Source organism: Larus michahellis, chromosome 8 (assembly GCF_964199755.1).
Source record: "Larus michahellis chromosome 8, bLarMic1.1, whole genome shotgun sequence".
Taxonomy (NCBI): Eukaryota; Metazoa; Chordata; class Aves; order Charadriiformes; family Laridae; genus Larus; species Larus michahellis.
The window spans coordinates 16,525,971-16,547,266 of NC_133903.1; the positions used below are offsets into that span (position 1 = coordinate 16,525,971).

General features: G+C 50.4%; 1 protein-coding gene across 1 annotated transcript in view; it reads left to right on the forward strand.

Moving 5' to 3' along the window:
* Positions 1–21,296, forward strand: part of AXIN1 (axin 1) — a 75,002-nt gene that overhangs the window by 48,853 nt on the left and 4,853 nt on the right. Inside the window, exons 5-8 of the mRNA XM_074597600.1 lie at positions 7,436–7,573; positions 12,858–13,411; positions 15,930–16,106; positions 17,271–17,516. Coding sequence (XP_074453701.1) covers positions 7,436–7,573; positions 12,858–13,411; positions 15,930–16,106; positions 17,271–17,516 — 1,115 coding nt within the window. The remainder of the gene's footprint in view (positions 1–7,435; positions 7,574–12,857; positions 13,412–15,929; positions 16,107–17,270; positions 17,517–21,296) is intronic.

A 21,296-nucleotide genomic window follows, 5' to 3' on the forward strand; every position in this document is an offset into this window, starting at 1 on the left:
GTTGCTCTGCTTGCTTGAGTTTAACCCCCCAGCTTAGCGCTGTATTCATTTAGGGATGTTTTAAGATGGAATTACACCATGCTAATCAAGGGCTTAGTAGCCTTCTGCCAAACTCATCATCCAGGGCTGCCCAAAACACATAATTTTTCTTAATCGTTCAGTCAGTAGCTGATTTTTTCTCCCAGATGAGAATGGAAGCGCTGGCTGGCATCTACCTACAAGCGGGTTACGTGCCCCCAGGTGAGCTGGAGGTGTTTTGGAAGGTGTAGGAGGCCATTGGACGTGGAGGCTGATGTAGATCTCAGCCAAGGTCAGCCGGGGAGAAACACAACTGTCCCAAGCAGTATTTCTGCACTGGGCAGCCAAAGGGAGCTGTAACCTGTTCTCAAGGACCCGGCAAAGCCCGCCTCAGGGTACGAGGCAGGAGAGCAAAGAAGGTGCAGGCGTAAGTGTTTCATATGTCTGATACTGTCTCCCTGGTTGCTCCAGGTAAGCAAACAGCTTTGGAAGATGAACATACCTGTTAGGGCTCTGCAGCACCATCTGCAGCTCTGCTTATTATTCTTTTCTTTTTGTGAGAAGTTACACAGGTGACATTTAATGTCTAGCAGGGAATAAAGGTGCTTCTTTCCCCTTTGGACAGCTGGACTCCAGCACAAATCAAATAGGGAGGAAAAGAAAGCCTCCATCTGCTTTTTCCAGAAGTGCCTTCAAACTTGGTGCAGCTGTTCTCATCCTGCCAGCTCAAAGCAGCACAATACCAGCAGAAATACACCCTTGTTTTAATCTGATTTAAAGAAAAAAAAAAAACCCAACAACAAAACCACCACTCTTTGTTTTGCCTTTTAAATTAGATTATTTTCCTTAGATTTAAGAGGGTCTCCTGTGCTTTGATCACTGGGTTGACAATAAAAGCCCTGGCTGCAGACGCTCACTAGCCGTCCTTGCTCAGTCACCTCTCTTTTCACACAGTTGCTTTCACAGTGTGGTCACTGTTGAAAAGGCTGGCTGGGTGCCTTTTTATTTCACTTGATGCCGTTTTTACTGTAAGCACGGCTTTGTTAGAGTTGAAGTTTGAAAGCTTGGCCTTTATTTCTTTTTTTTTTTGGTTGTTGTTGTTGTTGTTGCTGTTCCCCAACAGTGGGAACGACCGAGTGAATATTCTCTGACTTCAAAGCTTGTCAGTGGCTTTACCTTTCGGATAAAAATAATAGTGGCTTTCTGTTGCTCGTGTGCACTGGCAATGCCTGGATGAACTGCAGGTTATAAACTCCGAGTATGGAGCATTAAATATGTATAGTGAGCTCTGCTTTAACGAACTTCCATCTGCCAAACATTTCTTTTGTTGAACTGAATAAGTGTCATTCCAGCAGCAGTTCCTTGCAGGCTAATTAGTTTTACTTAGCATTAAATTTTATCGACCTTTTTGGAACCTAGTTAAAAAAGGGGGGGAAAAACAAGGTTTAAATTGGCCACCTGCTGCTTATAAATTTTTATATTATCCTACTTATCTACACGGTCTTTTAGAATTACATATTCCTCCTAAACTACACACAGATGCTTCACAAGGATTTTTCTGTGAAACATCCGCCGTTCCCATTAGATTCTGCACTGTAATTTTAAGTCCCAGGGAAAAAGGCATCTTGACGCATATTTATATGGGAGCGGAGGACTGAGAAGTTGAGTTAGGTCTAGTCTTTCTCCGGGGAATAAAAGTTTAGTTCAGACACTCTGGCACCTCCTGCCAGCCAATTACTGACACGGAATTGGCATCGACTTCAGAGAGGCATTGCTCTGCCCTCGCTTATCAATCAGCCAAGAAAGGAGAAGGTAATTAGACAATGTGTTTTGACAACACCAGTGTGAAATGTTATAAAGTTAGGCTTTTAAAATCACCTCTAACTGCACGCTTATTGAATTAAACTTCCCTAATTAGCAAAGAGCCATGCAAATGTTTCTTCAAGGGTTGCTTTCTGAAGCCGGTGGTTGGGCTATCTGGCAGCCTGTAGCTGAAGCCGTCTCCATCAGGACCTGGTGGTTAACTTGCTTTTAAACGTGTAGCAATGACTCAATTACAGCCTTTGAGTGAAGGTCTTTATGGCCTCATATCTAACCCGCATAGCCAGAGTCCATGCTGATAGTGCTTGCAGAATGCATGGCATGTTTTCCTAGTGATAGTAGAGAACCTCCTACTTCCGAAAAGTCATTTCAAAAGTCCTTTAGAGACCTTACCGTTCCCTTACAAATGAGTTATGGGGCTGTTATGCAAAATTGTGAAAGACCTTCTATTGCTTTTAATAACAGCACTTTTAGTTAGGTCCAGAAGGTATAAACTGTAGTGATGATATGTTCATAGGAGACTGCCCGCTAGCTCCAACAGCCCTGCTGCCTCCAAATAACAAAGGCACATGCTGGTTATGTGGGATGCCCTGTTATCCCGGTGCGTGGATGGCTGTGTTCTGCGTATTCCACGCTTACAAACTCACCAGTGCTCGATAAGTTTGGAACAGTTGTGTTTTGTGAAATGGCGCTCTTCCCAGGAATTCAACGGGTGAAGGTCTCTAGCAGGCAACGAGACCTTCATTTTGTGCCTTTCGTGGGAAGCCATTCCACGGCAGGTGAGTGTTGCTTTTCATGTGGTTTTCCATCTCTCTCTTGGGTTCGAGCAGAGTCCTGGAGCAGTAAGAAAGGAAAAAGCAAGCAAGTTCCCAAAGGAAGGGTGAAAGCCCAGAGAGTGCAGGGCCGTACCTGTGCTATTGCACTGTATTTACCCCGGCTCTGCCATTCATGTGTGCCCAGGAGAGGATGGGAGCTGCTCCTTTTCCCCAACAAACTCAGAAAAATCCAACCTTAAGCATTAAGACTTGGGATTCCTTTTTTTTTCGTTTGTTTGTTTAACTGCATAAAGAAGCCATTTTGTGGTTGTTCTTGCTGTAGCTTGATCATCGTGTCCTGGTCCTCCCTCTAGTCCTGCCCCACGATCAAGGAAGCTGCAGCTCTTTACACTATTCCCACGTGAGAAGAAAAAAAGTGGAAGCAGCAGCAGAGTGGGTCAGGCTGATGGCTGAACTTCCCCGGAAGGATGTCTTCTGTGCAGAGGTGGCTTCCGTAGTGTTCTTGAGTGGAACAGAAGCTTTCGAGTGACCACCCTGCAGTGCTGTACAAGTGAGGAGTGTACAGGGGGAGCCCTGGATAACTGCAGCGAAATGAGCTTTCTGCTCCTGCAAGTTGGGAACCTACTCAGAATTCCCATCAGCCATTTGATGCCTTTTTCCTCAAACGCCTTGCAGCAGCGGGACTCCTTGCTAATCCCTGAATGCTGCTAAAATGGATGCTAAAATCCAGCTATCCATGAGCTCTGCCACAAGTGTTTCTGGTATGGAAATACCGTTTACCCTTTAAAAACAGATGACACAGTGGAATCCATTATTAATCTGGGAAACCTGGAGGTTCAGAAGTTCTTTTCTCTTGGGTTCTCTAGCCTGCCATCTCCATTTCATCTCCAACACTGATTTGTGATCTAACATCGGCCATTCAGGTGTCGTGGAGGCATCAAACCTGCTGTAGAAGAGGCAGGTTTACCAACACAATTCTTTGGCCCAGTCGGATCGGTCAGAAATGATTCAGCCCAACCCATGGGTCCCTGGGGCTGGTTAGAGACCTCTACCCAATGATGACATTGGAAAACTTGCTATTTCATCTTGGAGCGATTGAGGTTTATTCTTCCCAAGGGAAACCCGCAAGCCGCAGCGTGATTCTTCCCCTTCTGCCTTTTCACGTATAGATCATAGTAAACCCGCACATTCAGGATGGCGGTGTGCTTTGGTGTGCAACTTGCTCCTCAAACCTTAGTTTCTCAGGGAAGGTGAAATGCATCAGACCCCAAGACCTCCATCTGCCTCGTGGAACAAAATCCATGCAACTCCCACTCCATCGGCTCCAAGAAAAGAAGGAGAAAACATGACAGCAGGTGCTAAGTGGAATTACTGGAGAGCTCGTGTATCTCATTTGTTCTTAGCAGGCTGCTGCTTCCCAAAGGTACCAGAGCTTCAGACGCTTTGCATGTCAAGGACAGAGGACAGTGTTCTGGTGATAAATACCCCAAGAAATCCTTCCTTGTAGCTGTCAGTAGGAAAGATTGTTCCATCCAGACCAGTTCAAGCAGTTTCTTTCTTGCCAGCCTGTCTGGCATTCAGCCTCCCATCCGTTGTTCTCTGCAACCTCCCCGGCTCAGCATGGTTTGTCTCTGGACAGACCTGTCTGAACTAGTGGGACTGAATAGAAGTAGATAGATAATTAAATACAACATTAGATAAGACAGCTGTAGATAAAACAGTTCTTTAAAATAAAGCGCTTCCTTTCTGAATTGTTGACCCAGAATGGCCAGAGGTCTCATTCTGGTCCAGACTGGAGGACTGGTGGATCCTCCAAACCCAGCCAGCTCTCGGAGAGTGCTGCACCTTTACTTGAAATAAAAGCATTCCGAGCCGTTCTGGTTTCAGAACAATAAACATCTTGTTTACAACTCCCTCGGTAGGCTCTGGGGCAGGTTCAGAATCCTGAAGCCCTGAAGGAGCCTCCTCCGGGCGCAGGCTCAGCCTGGCAGGTTTTTGGTGGAGCATGTCTCCCTTCCGAAGTCAGGCCCATCATTTGATAAAAGTTTCAAACACTTTGTTGTCTTAAGCTTTTTGAACCAGGTCGATGCGGTCCGTGTTTGCTGTCCAGGGAGACAGAGCAAGCCCTCAGCAGTTATCTATTGTTTCAGCACAGGGAATTTGCATTCATTATTCTGCAATACTGTTACTTTTGGGGAAGTCTGTGTAGCTCATCCTTTGAGCTTGGAATAAAGTCAGACCCGTGGCGATGTTCAGAGCATCATCCTGCTGGCCAGCTCTCTGTGAGTCACCGTTACCCGCCAGGACAACATAGGGCACATACAACTGGTATCCGTGGGGGGAAGTGAGGTTTATTCCAGTTGCATTGCACTTGGATGGTCAGGGAGACCCTTCAGAGATGGCTTCAGAGAGGGGACAGCATCTTGCACCCTCGAACAGGCTGCTGAGGACCTCTGTGCCAAGTGTAAAGCTCCAAATACGGGGCACTGAGTTTTGCAGATGCAGCGGCTTATCAAAGAGAGGAAAACGAGTTCATCCTGGAGACTCTTGGGTTCGATTATTTTCATTTCTGTAGTTGTGCTTCAGTCACCTCCAGACTTAGAGAAACTGTGGATAAACAAGCTGAAGTATTAGTTGTAAAAGACCAAAATCGTCTTATCTCGAGTTCCCTGGATACGGCAGTGGCCCTGAATGTCTTCACATCTTCATTAGATGCGGAGCTGTGGACCTCAGGCATTGCTGGGCCTGGAGGGGACCACCTTATCGGAACGGATCTCAAACACACCGGTTAGCAAACCTCAGCCGTTGCACCCGTTGCTGCTGGGGGCTCGGGAGAGGCTTTGGTTTGGGATGCTGCATTGCATCAAAGGCTATAAAAATAAAGGGAAATTCTTTCTCGGTTCTGCTTTTCTATGGAAGCCGCTGCGGTAGCTGCAACAGGGAGACTCGACATGGTGACTGCTGAGCGCCAAGCTGCCTCTCATTAGGCTCATTAAGTTTCTAACGGAGCAGGGCTTGGTGCTGCCGTCTTATAAACAACCGCAGGGAGAGTTGGCATGTCTGAGGTGGCAGGAGGGAGGGAACACATCACCCGACGGGTTGTGACTTGTCAGGCGAGAGAGAGATTTCCCTCCTCAGGAATCACAGGTGCTGCCTCATGAGACGGATGGTGGTGGTCATGGGTGCGGGGGCTCTGGTGAAAGCTGACTTCCTTAGCCAGAAATGCACCCCTGGGATATGCAGGGGCAAACAGGGAAACGTCACTTGGATCCTAGAAGCTCCCCAGGGAGTAACAGTGCCCCATGGTGGGGCACATCTGGGCCCTGTTTCGGTATACAACACAAAGCATGCTACTTTGTCCCTTAGTGACAATATTTCAAGACGAAACGTCATTTTTATTGATGAAAATCTTTTTCTGCAGTGTTTCTTTTAAATACAGGCCATTGATTTGCGGGGCTGGAGGTCCCAGTGGCAGCAAATACTTTGTCATCCCAGGGTGGGAGCCACCTGGCAGCTCATATGTGTTAACTAAGACCTCTGCAACCCAACTTGGGTGTCATAAAAGATGTCTTCAGCTTCTCGGTGCCATCAGTCGGATACTTACTGCCTCTATTTTTCTTCCCCTACGTTTTACTCGGCAGCCGGCAAACTGAAAACCAATACGATTTGCATGTTTTTGTCAGGTTTTGAGACACTATTTTAGTCTTCTGCCTTGATCTTTTGGCTAGTATAAGATAAATTCAGGTGGTCTCTAATCCTCGTTTAAAGACTTCAAGCTCGATGTCTGCTTCTGGTGCTGCATTTGTTCTTTCGCTATGAATTATCTCATGTCTTCACATTTAATTTTATCTCTGGTCCTACAGAATGTATATATCTCTTGCGTTGGTATTGAAATATTTGAATGCACATTTTTATACTGTTGAATTTCCCATATATTTTTCCTCCAAATTTAATTTTTATCTCTGCTGTGTCATATTATTTTTTCTACTATTTTAACTAAATAATGCAGAAGGGTTAAAAATAAGGGGAAAAATACAGTGGCTGTCAGCTTCATACTTCACAAACCTCTTATCCGAGAGCTCAGGAATTTCGGGACAAGGTAATGGAGCGTAAGGAACCAAGAATGCCCATGAACTCCCATAAATATTCATTTGTTCACCGAGAGCAAACAGAAAAGTGGTATCTCTGTGCTTGCGAGTTTGCTGTGTTGATAAAGCAAGCAGGGGATCATTGCACGGCTCTGAAGATGCAATCCTGCAGGATCCTCTAGTAAGAGAGGAGGCTTTGTGGGAACGGTGGCCTTTTGTGGCTGGGGTGGGCTGTAGCCAAAGATGGAGGGAAGTGAGATGTCTCGGAGGTGACGGGATTTCCCCTCCTTTCTGCGGCTATGTAAGTGTGTGTAAGAGTCCTCCTTTCTATCAAAGTGAAAACATCGCTACAGTAAGCACAGTTTTTGAGAGGTTTGTCCGTGCGTCCATTTCCCACCCTTTCAGATCATGATATTCCCGTTGACCACATGTACATCGGGAGGAAAGCAAGCGCATCCATCCCAAAGCAGAGTTTGGTGCCTAAAGAGCTTGCTGAATTATGGTTCCAGAAAACCTTTCCGCGGTGTGCGGAGCCGGTGCTGGCTGGGGAGCTCATGGTGGTGGCTCAGCTTCCAGCCTGCTGGTCCTAGGCTGCACCTCTGTGTCTGCCAGTGTGTCTTCCCTCAACTCCCCACCAGAACAACAGGCATTTCCAGTTATCAAAGCCTCCAAAGTAAACATGTGATTTTTTCATGCATCTTTTGCTAACCCCTGGTGTGTTTTTCCCTCCAGCGTACATACCGAATGCCAAAGGATATCCACGTTGAACCGGAGAAGTTTGCTGCAGAACTGATCAATCGTTTGGAGGAAGTACAAAAGGAACGTGAAGCAGAGGAGAAGTTGGAGGAGCGCCTCAAACGCGTTCGAGCGGTTAGTAACCTCCTTGCCTCCTCTACCAGCCTGTCTGCGTACTGTACACCACAGGGGGCTTTCAGCTGCTGTGGGAGCAACCTGGGTGACCACTTCCCTGCCCCAACAGCCACCATCTTCACTTGCATGGGGGCTCCTGGAGGCTCACGCTGCCCCAGGAACTTCCATGGTTCTGCTCCCTGGTCCGTGCGGGGCTCTGTGAGCTCCAGCACTCCCTCCCTGCTGTAAGATAGCAGCTGTGGCACAGCAGCACCCGCTTCTGTCACCAGATAGGGGCTGGGGGTGCTCTCCATCATCGTCTTCGGCACCCTCGCTCTCCTGTCCATCACAGACTTTGTGAGCAGTTCTTTCTATGCGAGGATGGAGACTAAGTAACAGGGTCTCACCTTCCCCTGCGGGGTTTTGTGTGATCCGTATTTCCTTCACAAATGGTAACCAGATGGCAGGTGATATTATGCTTGGAGGTGAGTGCTGTCAGGCTGTTCCTACTAAAACCAAAAGGGTTCTGCCCATCAGCGCTGAGCACATCCCTAGAAAATTTGGAACTGATCAGGTGTAGCATCCAAACATCCTCTCCTGCTGGAGAAACACACTGACTCCACATGGACGGCTGGGAAAACCCAGCCCATGGCATTGCGTGCCATCAGCCCTGGTACCGCTGGGGCGCTTCAGAGCTCGAGGACTTTGTAGATGAACCAAGAAGAGAAGTGTGCAAGGCCTTTAGCTCCACAACAAGCTCCAAAAGGGAGAGAATGAGTTATTGCTCATCTAGTATTACCTGCGTGAGACACCCTGTTCAGCAGCATTCACACCATATCTTTTCTTCTGACGTACTGCATCTCACAGGTACCTGCACGTCTTGTGCTGGGGGTAGAGGGGAGCTTCCAGTGGGCATCATAGTGTTACTGAACATCACAAATGTCTGTATAACTGCAGCCCTGTGTGAAAAAATTGGGCGTCTCTGCAGTTAATAGCTGCCGTGGCCCTGAGGCGAAGGCTCTGTGCTTAGTAACCCGCAGCTCTGCCTTAGAGCAGAGGGTTGGTGTCCACCTTGCCTGGCGCTCTGCTCTCAGAGGAGCTGAGCCTCTGGGGCTCCCGGGCAGACCCTTCAGCCCCAATAGAGTATTTCTAAATATTCACCAATATTTTTAAACGTTCATCTTTGAACAGAAAAAGAGGTTGTAGTATTCCCTTTAACTCACATCCGTATTTCGAATGCGGAGAAGTGAGGAAGGCAGAGGGATCTGTAAGCTTCCCTCCAGCTCCAAGCGTTGTGCAGCAAACTCCCTGCACATCTGCATCCGGCATCCAGCCAGAAAAAGCCAGTGAGGAGCTGTTTTGTGATTAGATTCTTGTTCTTCTAGAATTGGTCCGTTTTCCTCTCCAGTACCTATTGCTTTCTAGACAAAGCCAAGGTAACCAGCAGCGTTTTCTGCTAACACAGACCTAGAGCCCTCCGGCACAGCCCCCACTGGTACCAGAGTACCTTATCCCAGCCCTCTGCCTCCTTGAAGAAGCTGCCAGTAGCAATAGCATAAAATCAGCAAATACCTGTGTGCCAGAGAATAAATTTAAGTCTGTTTAAACACATTTTTGTGTGACTTAGTCTATTTTTAAGCCCAGGACTCCCACTAATGCAGTATATTAAACCTCTTTGCTGTCTCCAGAATGTATTTCATTGACTGGCTGGCATCTGGCATTAGCCATTCAGGAAAAAACTCAGAGTAAGCAATTGTAGCTTTTTTTTTTTTTAGGTCAGCACTTAAGGTGCAGGAGCTGCTGGTATCAGCAAGAGGAGAGCTTGAATCCTGATAGATCACAGGGTTTTTTTTTCTATGACCTGAACACCAGGACTACAGGGTAACCTCTTAGCAGGTCTGCATGGCTCACTGAACAGCAGCAGAGGGAAAACCACAAGCGTTAGTCACACTAGGCAGTTATCAGCTTAGCAGAGAAGCTGGAAATATTTTGCAAAAGCTAGGAAAAAAGCGTTTTTCTCCCCCATACTGAGCTGTCTGCAGGTTCCCTTTCAAAGCCACATCATGCAGGAACATCAAGAAGAGGCATCTGATTTAGAGCCAAACATCTTTCGCTGAGAAGACAGGAAGATTTCGGTTTTTTTAAAAAAAAAAACACCTTTGAATTCATTAATTATTCTGAGCAACATGGGAGAGGATTAGAGGATATGAGTATTCCCTTATTACGTTTTGAGCTACTTCAGCCTCATGTCCGTGCATGGAAGCTGCAGTATCGTGTCATGCAGATGAGCATCATATCATACTATCGTATCATACAGATCACTCTGTCTTTGTCTGAACTGAACGAATTGAAAATAAGCCAGGAGAAGCAAAGCTCACGTTGAGATTCTCACTATTTGACTATAAAACACCGCCTAACTAGAGAGGGAGAGCATTTGCATGAGGATCGAAAACGCACTCGTGGGTAGGTGAGCTGTTTTGCCCTACTGACCAGTAGCAGCCCCATGGGTGGGACTGGGAGAAGGCAGAGGAGGGGGTTTGCAGCACGGTATCGCTTGCCCATGGCTCATCAGTGCCGATTTCAGCCTCCTAATTCAAAGGGAAGGGCACCCCCGACCTTGCTGCAGAGCAAAATAGAGCCCAGCAGACAGTCAGCAAAGTTGAAGCCTGCATCTCTCCAACTGCCGCTGCCTTTGGGAGCGGATGGAAGAGGTTTCTTGACAATATTATGTCAACAAAGCACCATCTAGTGGTTATGGCACCCGGGGCTTCCCCGCCTGGCAAGAGCCTGCCCGCGCCGCCCAGCTTTGCTCAGCTCACCCCAGCGAGATGCCAAAATACAGCTCCAGAGCCCACACCACCCCTGTGTCTGGGAAAGCTGGGTCCTGGAGGAGGCTGCTCCCCAGACCTGTGGATTTCTTTGATGTAAAACGCAGTAGTTGTTGCCTCTTGCCTGTGGCTTCTTGGTTGTCTCATTGTCCGCATAGACCGCCGTCGGGTGACTCGGGCAAGGAGCACCTTGTGATGCCAGGGCTTGACTCTGCCATATCCAAAGTCCCGCATTACAATCCCAGCATGGGCTGCCCCGACCTTGTGCCACATGTTGTTTTTTTTACTGCAGAAAAAGAGATTTAGCAGAATTGGTATCTGCAGCCTTGACTCAAACCTTTGGCCTCTGCCCTGCTCAAGGAGAGAGGACAGCTTGGGGTAGGCACCCCAATTCCTTCCTTAGCTGCTGTTTTCTCGCTGTTGGGGCTTTCCTACTCCCTGCTGGGCTGAGATCAGTGCTAGAAGGTGGAAAGCCGGCTGCCCCAGGGCCTGTCTGCACACCACCAACCCCAGCAGCGCTTACTCCTGCCTGAGGATCTCTTTTGGGCAGAGATCTGCTCAGTGACACAGATGAGCTGAGCCAAAGCAAACTGAGAGAGCACCAATGCATCTCTGTCCTTCCCTTAGCCCACCCTGATCTCAGCCTCAGAGCAAAGCGGTGTACCAGGTCCCGGTTATAGGCAAAATGGAGTTCCAGGCAGCCAGAGGATTTCCCAAATCCCAGGCACCCATTTGGCTGGACCAGCCCAGGTTGTCACTCTCGTGCCACCCTGCTCCAGTGTGACAGCACTGCTGGAGCTCTGGGCTCTGAGTGGAAGGGACACGCTGCCATGTGTCGGGGAGCTGCGCCAGGGTCAGGTCTTGCCCTGCGCATTATATGATGTTTAAAGCTATGAGTTTTCCAGAAAGTAGGTACCAGCCCTAAAAGCCCCCCAAGTGCTGAGCGCATCACTGGGTTATCACAAACTGCTAATAAATGCTTACATTTGGTGGTAGGGATAAATGCTTACATCCCAGTGGTAGGGATGTAGTCAGCACACACTTCGTCTTCTCTTGTCCCTGAGCTAGGTGCCCAGGGACGGCGGTTGGCAGGCTGCAGCCTTGTGGCTGGAGATGAAAGGTGCCTCTGAAGTTCTTCAAAGCCGTTTGTTAGAAAGCGGTGCGTCCCCTCCAGACGTGGGCATCGTGTCGCACCCCCAGGCTTGCAGCGCCCACGCCTTTGGCACTTTCAAAGCCTGGCGTTGTCCCTGTTGCAGGTTTGAACCCCCAGGTGTGACACTGGGAGGAAGTCTGTTATTTGCTTTCTCGCTGTGTGGTTGGCAGCTGAGACTTTGAAGCTGGTTAGCGAGTGATGGATGATGACATCTGACAGGCAAAGCTGGTGGGAGTCAGTGTTTTCTAGCAGATGCATTTATTTATCTGGCAGGGCAGAGATACCCTGCGCTGCAACTGATTTCTTTACTGTGCCAAAGGAGGAAAAGAGAGCGGGATTAAAGGACTCGCTGGAATCCTGCTTATGTAATTAAAAAAAATAGGAGTCCTGACTTCCAATAAAGAAACTTCATAAATATCTGAGTTTATGTTGGAGCGTAAAGTAGTTTGTCAGCATCAAAACTGTGGCTGTCAGCATGGAGGAGTTTTATTCTTCCTGGCAAGGACTTAAGAGCCGCTAACAGCGTGTCCTAGACCGTTGTGAACTACAAGAACAAGCAGTTAGTTCCAACCCATTTCTTTATCTGCGTGAAGTGTTTCACTCCAGCCTTAACATGCCCGGGAGAAATCGGTGTTTGATTTTTAAAACTATTCATGCTGCTGTCGACCTTCAGTTGTTCCCTCCTATTACAGGCCGGCTGTTGGCTTTGCCTTGAGAAATAGTCATTCGGGTGAGAAATCCCCCTGGTCTCACCTGACTCGAGAACTGTTTTGCTGCGTGTCCTGTAACTTTGGGCTTTATCTGATGGGTTTTGAAGCCGTGCCTCACTGAAGGCTCGTAGGAATCGCAGGTACAGCGCAGTGAGTTGTGTTTCCGCTGCTGGTTGTTACAGACCCACTTTCAAGGGACTTAAGGAGCTTTTTAGTAAGGTTCTGCCCACTCATACATCCAATTGAATTGTTACGCCCATCAGAAAGCTGCATCTGTAAACCCTGGTTGTGATGTGTGGGCACCCTGTCAGAGGTGGCCTTGGTCTGTTTGGGTGATGTGTGGAGACCCTCACTCATGGTGGCTCAAAAAGCAGGTACAGAGACCTGAGCAGCTCTGCTTGGTGGCAGCAAGACTGCAGGAGGTTGGCACAGTCTGGGACAGGTCTCCAGAGAGGGGTGGTGGATCTCCGTCTTGAAGGTTTGCAAGATCTGGTTGGACAAAGCCAGGCCTGACCCTTTCAAGGGTTGGCAGCAGTCCAGCTGCGAGCAGGAGGTGGGGCTAGAGACCCTGCCACCCTGCTGTCATTCTCTGATTGTCCTTGTGTTTCTTGCAGGAAGAAGAAGGTGAGGATGCAGATATCTCTTCTGGTCCCTCGGTCATTAGCCACAAGATGCCTTCCGCCCAAGCCTTTCATCACTTCGCTCCTCGTTACTCTGAGATGGGCTGTGCTGGAATGCAGATGAGAGATGCCCATGAAGAGAACCCAGAAAGTATCCTTGATGAACATGTCCAGCGTGTGATGAAAACACCAGGCTGCCAGTCTCCAGGACCTGGCCGCCACTCTCCTAAGCCACGGTCCCCGGAAAGCGGCCACTTAGGAAAGCTGTCAGGGACACTAGGAACAATTCCCCCAGGGCATGGCAAGCATGCAACAAAATCAGGAATGAAACTGGATGCAGCTAACTTATACCACCATAAACATGTCTACCACCACATCCATCACCACAGCGTGATGAAACCAAAAGAGCAGATCGAGGCCGAGGCCACGCAGCGAGTGCAGAACAGCTTTGCTTGGAATGTAGATTCACATAACTATGCAACAAAGTCACGGAACTACACTGAAAACTTGGGCATGGCCCCTGTCCCCATGGACTCTTTAGGCTACAGGTGAGTCAAGGCAAGACCCAATGGGATTCCCAGAGCTGTGGCTTCTCTAGGAAGCCCTGTCATAAATGGGCTGTAGTGTGCCGGTGAAAACAGGGTGGTTGAACCACGTTTTCTTTTGAAAGCCTGTGCTGGGATATGGTTTAAGGGCCTCACACTGCTCTTCCTCTTCAGAAATGGGTATGTCCCCCATAACCCTTATAGATGCCTTTTCACCTCTGTGATCTGGTGCTGAAAAACATCCTCTGACCAGGATTTTTAATGACCTTGGGTTTAAAGTAGTTTTTCTGCTCTTTAAAGCGGTGAGGGTGCTTAGAAATTGCAGATGCTGGTCTACTTCCCCGTGCATCAGGAGTTGCTAAGTACAGGGCTGTGTCTCGGGGTCTGGGTTACAGAAACCGGTCTCCTGAGGTGTTTATGAGAGGACAAAAAAGCCCTCCTTATTGCAAGGCCTAACCCGTTCACCAGAGGGCTCCTTTCTCTTCCTAACAAAGCCGGGGATGCTGCGGTGCTGCTGTGGCATCCTGTCCCAGGGGGATGTTCTCCTCTCCCTCTGCCCAAGACAGACATATTGCTTCCTTACAGGCTTTTGTCCATCAAGGCCAGGCTGGACGGGGCTTTGAGCAGCCTGGTCTAGTGGGAGGTGTCCCTGCCCAGGGCAGGGGGGTTGGAACTAGGTGATCTTTAAGGTCCCTTCCAACCGGAACCATTCTGTGATTCCCTTGGCCGTTTGAATTCCTCCATCCCCTCCGTGCTGAGGGGAGAAGGCGAAGCTCCTTCTCCACTGCGTTGGGTTTTGCTAGTCCTGTTAGTGGATGAATGCAAAGGGGAGAGCGGAGCTCGGGACTGCCTGGGATAATAAATGGTGACGGAGCAGCCGCGGGGGAGAGCTGTGCTCACCCTGAGCGTGGCTGGCCCCCCAAGGCTGTGGGTTTGGGGTGATGCTTTGCAGTGTACCAGGGGTGGAATATTTAGTGAAGGCAGACGGCTGGGTCTGCAGCCTGGGAGCAGAAGCAGCCGAGGGAAACTGCTCTCCAGGGAGGGAGAAGCACTTAAATCTGCCCTGTTTCTGTAGGGAAAGGGTTGTTGCTTCAACAGAGCATGAGCCTGGCCATGCTGGCTGAACCCAAAGCCCCATCTAGAAACAGGACTTCTCTCTAGCACCAACTATAGCACGTATGTAAGGGGAATTTCAGAGGGCACATTCAGAGCTGTCCTTCGTCTGGCACAAACTCCCAGTTCCTGACAATCCCTGGGTTCACAAGACAAGAGTTCGCATCTGAACAGTCTTGTTCGGCAGCCAGCAGTCTCTTGCAGTGGCTTGTCTGGCTCCTTGTTGAACCCAGGTGGGCTGCTGTCCCCCCAGCCCCCCATGGCCGTCTCTGCCATTTGATTACAACCTGCAGAAAAAGGCTTTTGTTGTGTGTTCGCACTGAACCTGCTGCTGGAGAATTTCATTTGATACCCAGTAGCCGTTGTGTGGGGAGAAGCTGAGAATGAACTGACAGTTTGCCCTGCCTTTGTAGATCTTCAGCAACCCCTCTGCAGGCTTTTTTGCCCAAAAAATCAGCAAAGTTGACTGGGGGCCTGTTACTCCTCTGTGGCATTAAGGTTATTTTTCCTGTGTGTGTTAGTGAGCACGCAGATGCAGCAGTAGGGAGGTCCTATGGAGTAAAGCGGGTGGGCGATTAGGATGATGGGGGTCCCATGAAATCACAGGCTGTGGCAGTGACAGGCCAGCAGGGGTGAGTTCTGCATGGCCTCGTGAGCATGGGGCTGCCCAGCTGGGCACGTGGGCATGGATGTGGGCAAGGAGTGGTGGGGTTCCTGTGTGAGCCTTTGCTACCGCCATGAGCAAAGCCGGAGTGTTGGCTACTGCCTGGCGTCTGTCTGGCTACTGTGTTTGAGGTGGCTGCACTTCCCAGGGCATGAGAGCCCGCAGAAGGCAGTTCCCCCTGCTAGGATGTGATCTTCCACCATGATGTGGGGGATGAGAAGCAAGTGCTCAGCATGGCAAACCAGCAGTTTGGGGTGTCAGTGAATCTGGGGGGTGACGGGAAGGGCTCAGGTTTCCAGCAGTGGTCTGGCATGGAGAGGCAGCCGATGAACTGCAGCACCAGGATGAACCTCCTGCTCTGAGCAAAGAGCCAGGGGTTTAACACAACCCTGGATCTGAGCAAAGAGCCAGGGGTTTAACACAACCCTTCGCGTGGCGGGGGATCTGCTGGGCTCATTTGGCCAGAAGAGAAGCTCCCTTTCCGCGCAGGTGGCCAGACGGAGGTGGCTGCTGTGTCCAGGTCAGGCTGGTCTTGCTCTTAGCCTCAGCTGCAGCATGGTTGGTTTGAGCTGTGGTAGAGCCAGGGGGCTGTGGAAGGCAGCCAGCGCCACGTCTGCACTGCAGGCAGCACCAGACCCCGGCAGGGCTGAGTATGTCTGGAGATAGACATGTCCATCCTCTGCCGTGGTCTGCGGTGGTTTGGCTTAGGCGAAGCGCTAATGTCTCAAGCTTTGTTCTTTGCAGTGGGAAAGCCAGTCTGCTCTCAAAAAGAAATGTTAAGAAGACCGATTCAGGGAAAAGTGATGGTGCCAGCTATGAGATGCCAGGATCTCCTGAAGACGTGGAGAGAAACCAGAAGATCCTTCAGTGGATCATAGAAGGAGAGAAGGAGATCAGCAGGCATAAGAAAACAAACCATGGGTAAGGGCTGGCAGAGCGAGGGGTCTTCACGCTGTTGTACTGCATCCCCTGCACAAGGCATGTGTGTCTAGACTCTCCGTCAGTCTGCCTTGTTCCTGGAGATCTTGGGAAGACAAGAATCCACCAGGCACAAGGGTTTAGACCCTTTGGAGACTGAGGATTGCTCAGGGGCTGTAAGGGCAGGTTTTTTTTGAAGGATGGCTTGTGGCCATGGTGGGGAGGTTGCAGCCCCAGGGGAATCTCATGGATTGCTGCTGTGGTTCCGAGGTGGATAATGCAGCACACAGTAGGCAGTATTTTTCCTTTAAGCATTTGCTGTATGTAAATGCCTGTTACTCCTGCAAGGTGCTGATAGAAACGTTGGACCTGCTGCACTGGTGCCATTGGTCCTGAGTAAGGAGTTTAGCATGGCTCAGGGTTGCCCAGCGTTTCGGCTCGCTGGGAGCATCCTCTGGGATGGCCTAGAGTGGAGCTGAGGACGTGACTGTCTCAGGAATCTCTCTTGGAGTCAAGCACATCTCCTGCGGGCATGGATCCGGGTGTTGACGAGAGGGATCTCGGGTCTCGTCCCCTGTGATGCAGCTGTGCTGGTGGCTGAGTGGTGAAACTGCTGGTGGTTTCTTCTCTTGCTGGATGGTAGAGGCCAGGGAGGGTTGCACTGCCCACAGCTGGGGCCGAGTGCCAGAGCCATGGGCAGTGCCAGGCCACCATGAAGTCATGCAGCAGGTTCTGTTGCTGGCGCTGGGGAAGGGCGAGGACATCCCTGCAACATCCCTTTCCCTGGAGATGTGGTTCATGGAGAGGTTCCCAGCCTGGGAACGTCAGCAGCACACAGGAGGGCATCTTCTGGGGGAATGTCACAAATGGTGGAGCTGCCTTTTGCTGGTTTTATTTTGATGTATTGTGGACTTGATGAGAGCCCTTAAACAGATCTGTGGGCTTTGTGTCAGGGTTGGGTTGCTCACCCTGATGTCTCAGGACTCGCTGTTCTGAAATCTTCTCTAGAGGTGGATGGTGCTCCCCTGTCCCTTGGAAGCCGTGCTGTAAGGAGCTTCTCAGTGGTGCCCGTGTCCAGCTGTAGAAGCAGTAGGTCCATCTAGGAGTGACTGTGTGCCTGTCCGAAGCGGCTCGGCAGTCTGTGTAACACCTTTGTGTTGTGTGTAGCTCTTCAGGTGCTAAGAAGCAGCTGTCCCATGATATGGTCCGACCCCTCTCCATTGAGCGACCTGTTGCGGTGCATCCGTGGGTCAGTGCCCAGCTCCGAAACGTCGTCCAGCCTTCTCACCCCTTCATCCAAGATCCTACGATGCCGCCCAATCCAGCCCCCAACCCGCTCACCCAGCTGGAAGAAGCTCGCAGGAGGCTGGAAGAGGAGGAAAAAAGGGCTGGAAAACTCCCCGTTAAACAAAGGTATGGTGATAGGGTCTGATTGTACGCGGGAAGGAAGGGGGGACTGCTCTGAAGATGGGCAGCTGAGGGAAATGTCCACTGCCCTCTGCTCTGGTCTCCAGCTCCCAGCACCAACTGGGTGGAGGCATATGCAGAGAGGTTAGAGAAATCTGCCCCAGTCCCTCTAACATGGTGATGCAAATGCCAAAACCCACCTTGAGGGCTTGGGCTTGTAGTTTGTGGATGGAGAGGCTGGAAATGCTCTTGGTGGGGTGGGGAAGGGGCTGCTGAGAGCTTGAGGAGGAGCTGGGTAGGGGGAGCCTGTCTAGAAGGGGCACGGTATGGGAGAGCTCTGCCCCTGGTACTCGCTGACTCTTGGCTTGTTCACACTCGCACGAGAATTTCAAAGGTCGGTGCAGGAGCAGAATTCAGCAGGATGCAGCAAAATTAAGTGCAGAAGAAGAGTATGTATTGGCTCTTTACCTGCATCTCCTGCAGGCTTCCGACAAAGGCTACCCATGGCATCTGGATGGGAGCGCTGCGCTGCTGTCCCACTGCAGCAGCACCGACTCGCTGCACGGCCCGTCCAAATCACTGCATCTTCCTCTGACTCGGCTTAATGCTTCCTGCAGAGCTAATTCTCCTGCTCCTTTGTTATCTTTCAGGGAAGATGCTTTGCAAGGCACATGGAGCTCTCAGATGAAAAGTGCTTTGGAAGTGTTAGCTAATTACCGTTAACAGCTAAAAGCACTTTGTCCATTAAAAACCTTTCACAGCTTTATAGCTGTATTCTGAAAACTTGAAACTTCAGCGTCTGACACTTAGAAGCACAAGTGTAATTTAAAAAAGAGGCTCTTTTAATTGCCAGGCTCCGATTATTTTTGCTTGCAGTGACCATGTAGCAGACTTCTGCGTATTTATGTCAGAGCGTTGATTGAAAGGCAGGCAATTAGAGGACTCTCCCAAGTCAGGTTAAGCCAAGTTTATTTGATCTTGGTGTAATTGGGTAGTGTTTATTAGTAGAGTTATTTACTAGATTGATGCACCTTCCCCAGAAATTTATAGATGCAGATCCACACTTCGGAAACACCGACCGGGGCTATATGCGTATGCAATTAATACTTTAATAATAATTTGGCATGTATTGCAAGCGTAGTTTTTGTAGGAGCCCCATGGCATTGTGGTAAATGCTGTGCAGAGCTGCAGGAGGACAGGCTGAGCGGTGCCAGTGCTGGGCTGCTCTGCTCATGCTGCCTCCCCACAGGGTCTGGCTCTTCTCCCGGTGATGCGGGGATTCCCTCGGCCCACCCGATGCCTGGAAAACCGAGGAACCATGTTCACCAGGGGGGAACTGCTCATGGAAAGCAAAAGTGCTTGTGTCCAGTAGCAGGCAAGAATGGGCGCAGTGGTCCCTGGGGATCCAGGGGTTTCTGGGTATTGAAATCCCTCTGCTGGGATTTGGCAGGATTGGGTGCTCCAGCCGAAGCACGCCTGAGCAAGCAGCTTTTTAGAGAGCTCCTGCTATGGTTAGCACGGGAGTCTGCCTGAAAACAGACCCCAAGTCTCTTCTGAGAGGGGCTGCCCAAAGCCGGCTGGGGAGCCAAGGAGAAACAGAGAGGGGAGTTAATGTGAAAACACCATTTATTTCAGTGGGGAGCTTCGGAGAGCTCTGGGAAATTGGAGCCAGTGCCCAGGTTTGTCGGCAGCCCTGGGGGAAGCCACGGCGCAGGGGAGGTGGAGGTGAGCCCAGAGGTGTCCTTGAGGCACCGGCTGGAGCTGGCTGCGGGAGGAGAACGCACCCTGCCAGCTTTGTCTGGCCAAGCTGCCCTCGCTGGCACGGTGACGGCTCACCAGCCAGTCTCCTGCGGCACAGCCCTCACCAGCCGTGTCCTTCCCTGCTGCTCTGGCTGGGGGCGCCAGCAGCCCCGCTCCCACCCCAGCACTGCCCTGCTAGAAACTGGGAATCACAGACACGAGATGGCTGCTGCTAGCAGGCAATGCAGGATTGAGCGTCCGGTACTGAGTGACCTGCAGATCCAGCACGTGTGTCCTGGTCAACATCAGGTTTCGTGCATGTACAGCCAGGTTTTGAGTGTATGCTCAGCAAGTTCGCTGATGATACCAAACTGGGTGGGGTGGCTGACACCGCAGAGGGCCGTGCTGCCATCCAGCGTGACCTAGACAGGCCAGAGAGGTGGGCAGAGAAGAACCTAATGAGGTTCAACAAGGACAAGCGTAGGGTCCTGTGCCTGGGGAGGAAGAATGTCAGGCACCGGTATAGGTTAGGGGTGGACCTGCTGGAAAGCAGCTCTGAAGAAAAGGATGTGGGCGTCTTGGCAGACAGTAAATTATCCATGAGCAAGCAGTGTGCCCTTGTCGCCAAGAAGGCCAAGGAATTCTGGGCTGCCTAGGGAAGAGTGTGGCCTAGGGAAGAGCAGGGCAAGGGAGGTCATTCTCCCCCTCTACTCTGCACTGGTGAGGCAACAACTGGAATATTGTGTCCAGTTCTGGGCTGCCCAGTTCAAGAGGGACAGGGAACTACTGGAGAGAGTCCAGCGTAGGGCAACAAAGATGATGGAGGGGTTGGAGCATCTCCCTTATGAGGAAAGGCTGAGAGAGCTGGGACTCTTTAGCCTGGAGAAGAGAAGGCCGAGGGGAGACTTTAGTAATGTTTACAAGTATCTAAAGGGTGGGTTTAAGGAGGATGGAGCCAGACTCTTTTCAGCGGTTCCCAGTAACAGGATGAGGGGTAACAGGCACAAGCTGGAACATAGGAAGTTCCGATCAAATATGAGAAAAAACTTCTTTACGGTGAGGGTGACAGAGCACTGGAACAGGCTGCCCAGGGAGGTTGTGGAGTCCCCTTCTTTGGAGACTTTCAAGACCCACCTGGATACAGTCCTGAGTAATGTGCTCTGGGCAATCCTGCTTTAGCAGGGGAGTTGGACCAGATGATCTCTAGAGGTCACTTCCAACTCTGAAAAATTCCGTGATTCCGTTATTTTCTGTAGCTCAGTGTCACAGCTTGCTTCTGTTTGCAGCTGGATGAAGTGATTCCTACCAGCTCTTCAGAGAAAACATTTTTGCAGGCAGAGAGAAGGTTAGCGTGAGCTTGGTTTGGAATTAATTGGGTTGGATCAAGCCTGGAAGAGGAGCAGAGCTGGCTGCTGGGACACCTCCCAAAGTAGCATCTGCTGGGTGCGTGTCAGGCTTTCCAAAGCCTTTGGGCTGAGTTGGAGCGAGCTGGGCACCTCCTCTCTGCATCCAGCGAGGTTGGATTGGTGCTGGAACCCAGACTTAGTGGTGCTGTTATGGCACCACTGGGTTATACGGCTAAGAAATCAGGCCTGGAATGCGGATGCGATGAGCCAGATGAGTGCTGCTGTTTCCTTACCGGATAACATTTTGTGCCTGTGACAAAGGCAGCAAACCTGGCTGTGTTTCTGCGTCGCACTGCCACCCAGGAGATGGGTGCAGCTGGAAGCTGTAATGAGGCAGAGCTCAGACACGGCCTGGTGGCCTGTTTGGGTAAGCGTGGAGGTCTCTCAGGAGACCTCTTGGTGATGACGAAAGCGGAGACAGTTGTGTTGTCTTGCTCTCCTGAGAGAAACTCTTGGAAAATTACATTTGCAATGATTCCTTATTCATCAGCCCTCCTTCAGCCTGCTAGAAGAAGGTGGCTGCGGTTCGGGATGCGTGTGTATCCTGCTCCCGGCCGTCTGGTCCCGCTGCATGGCCTTGTTCGGTCCCAGGAGCTCGGAGGCACCGCAGCTATTCACCCCTGCTTTGATTTATGGCAAA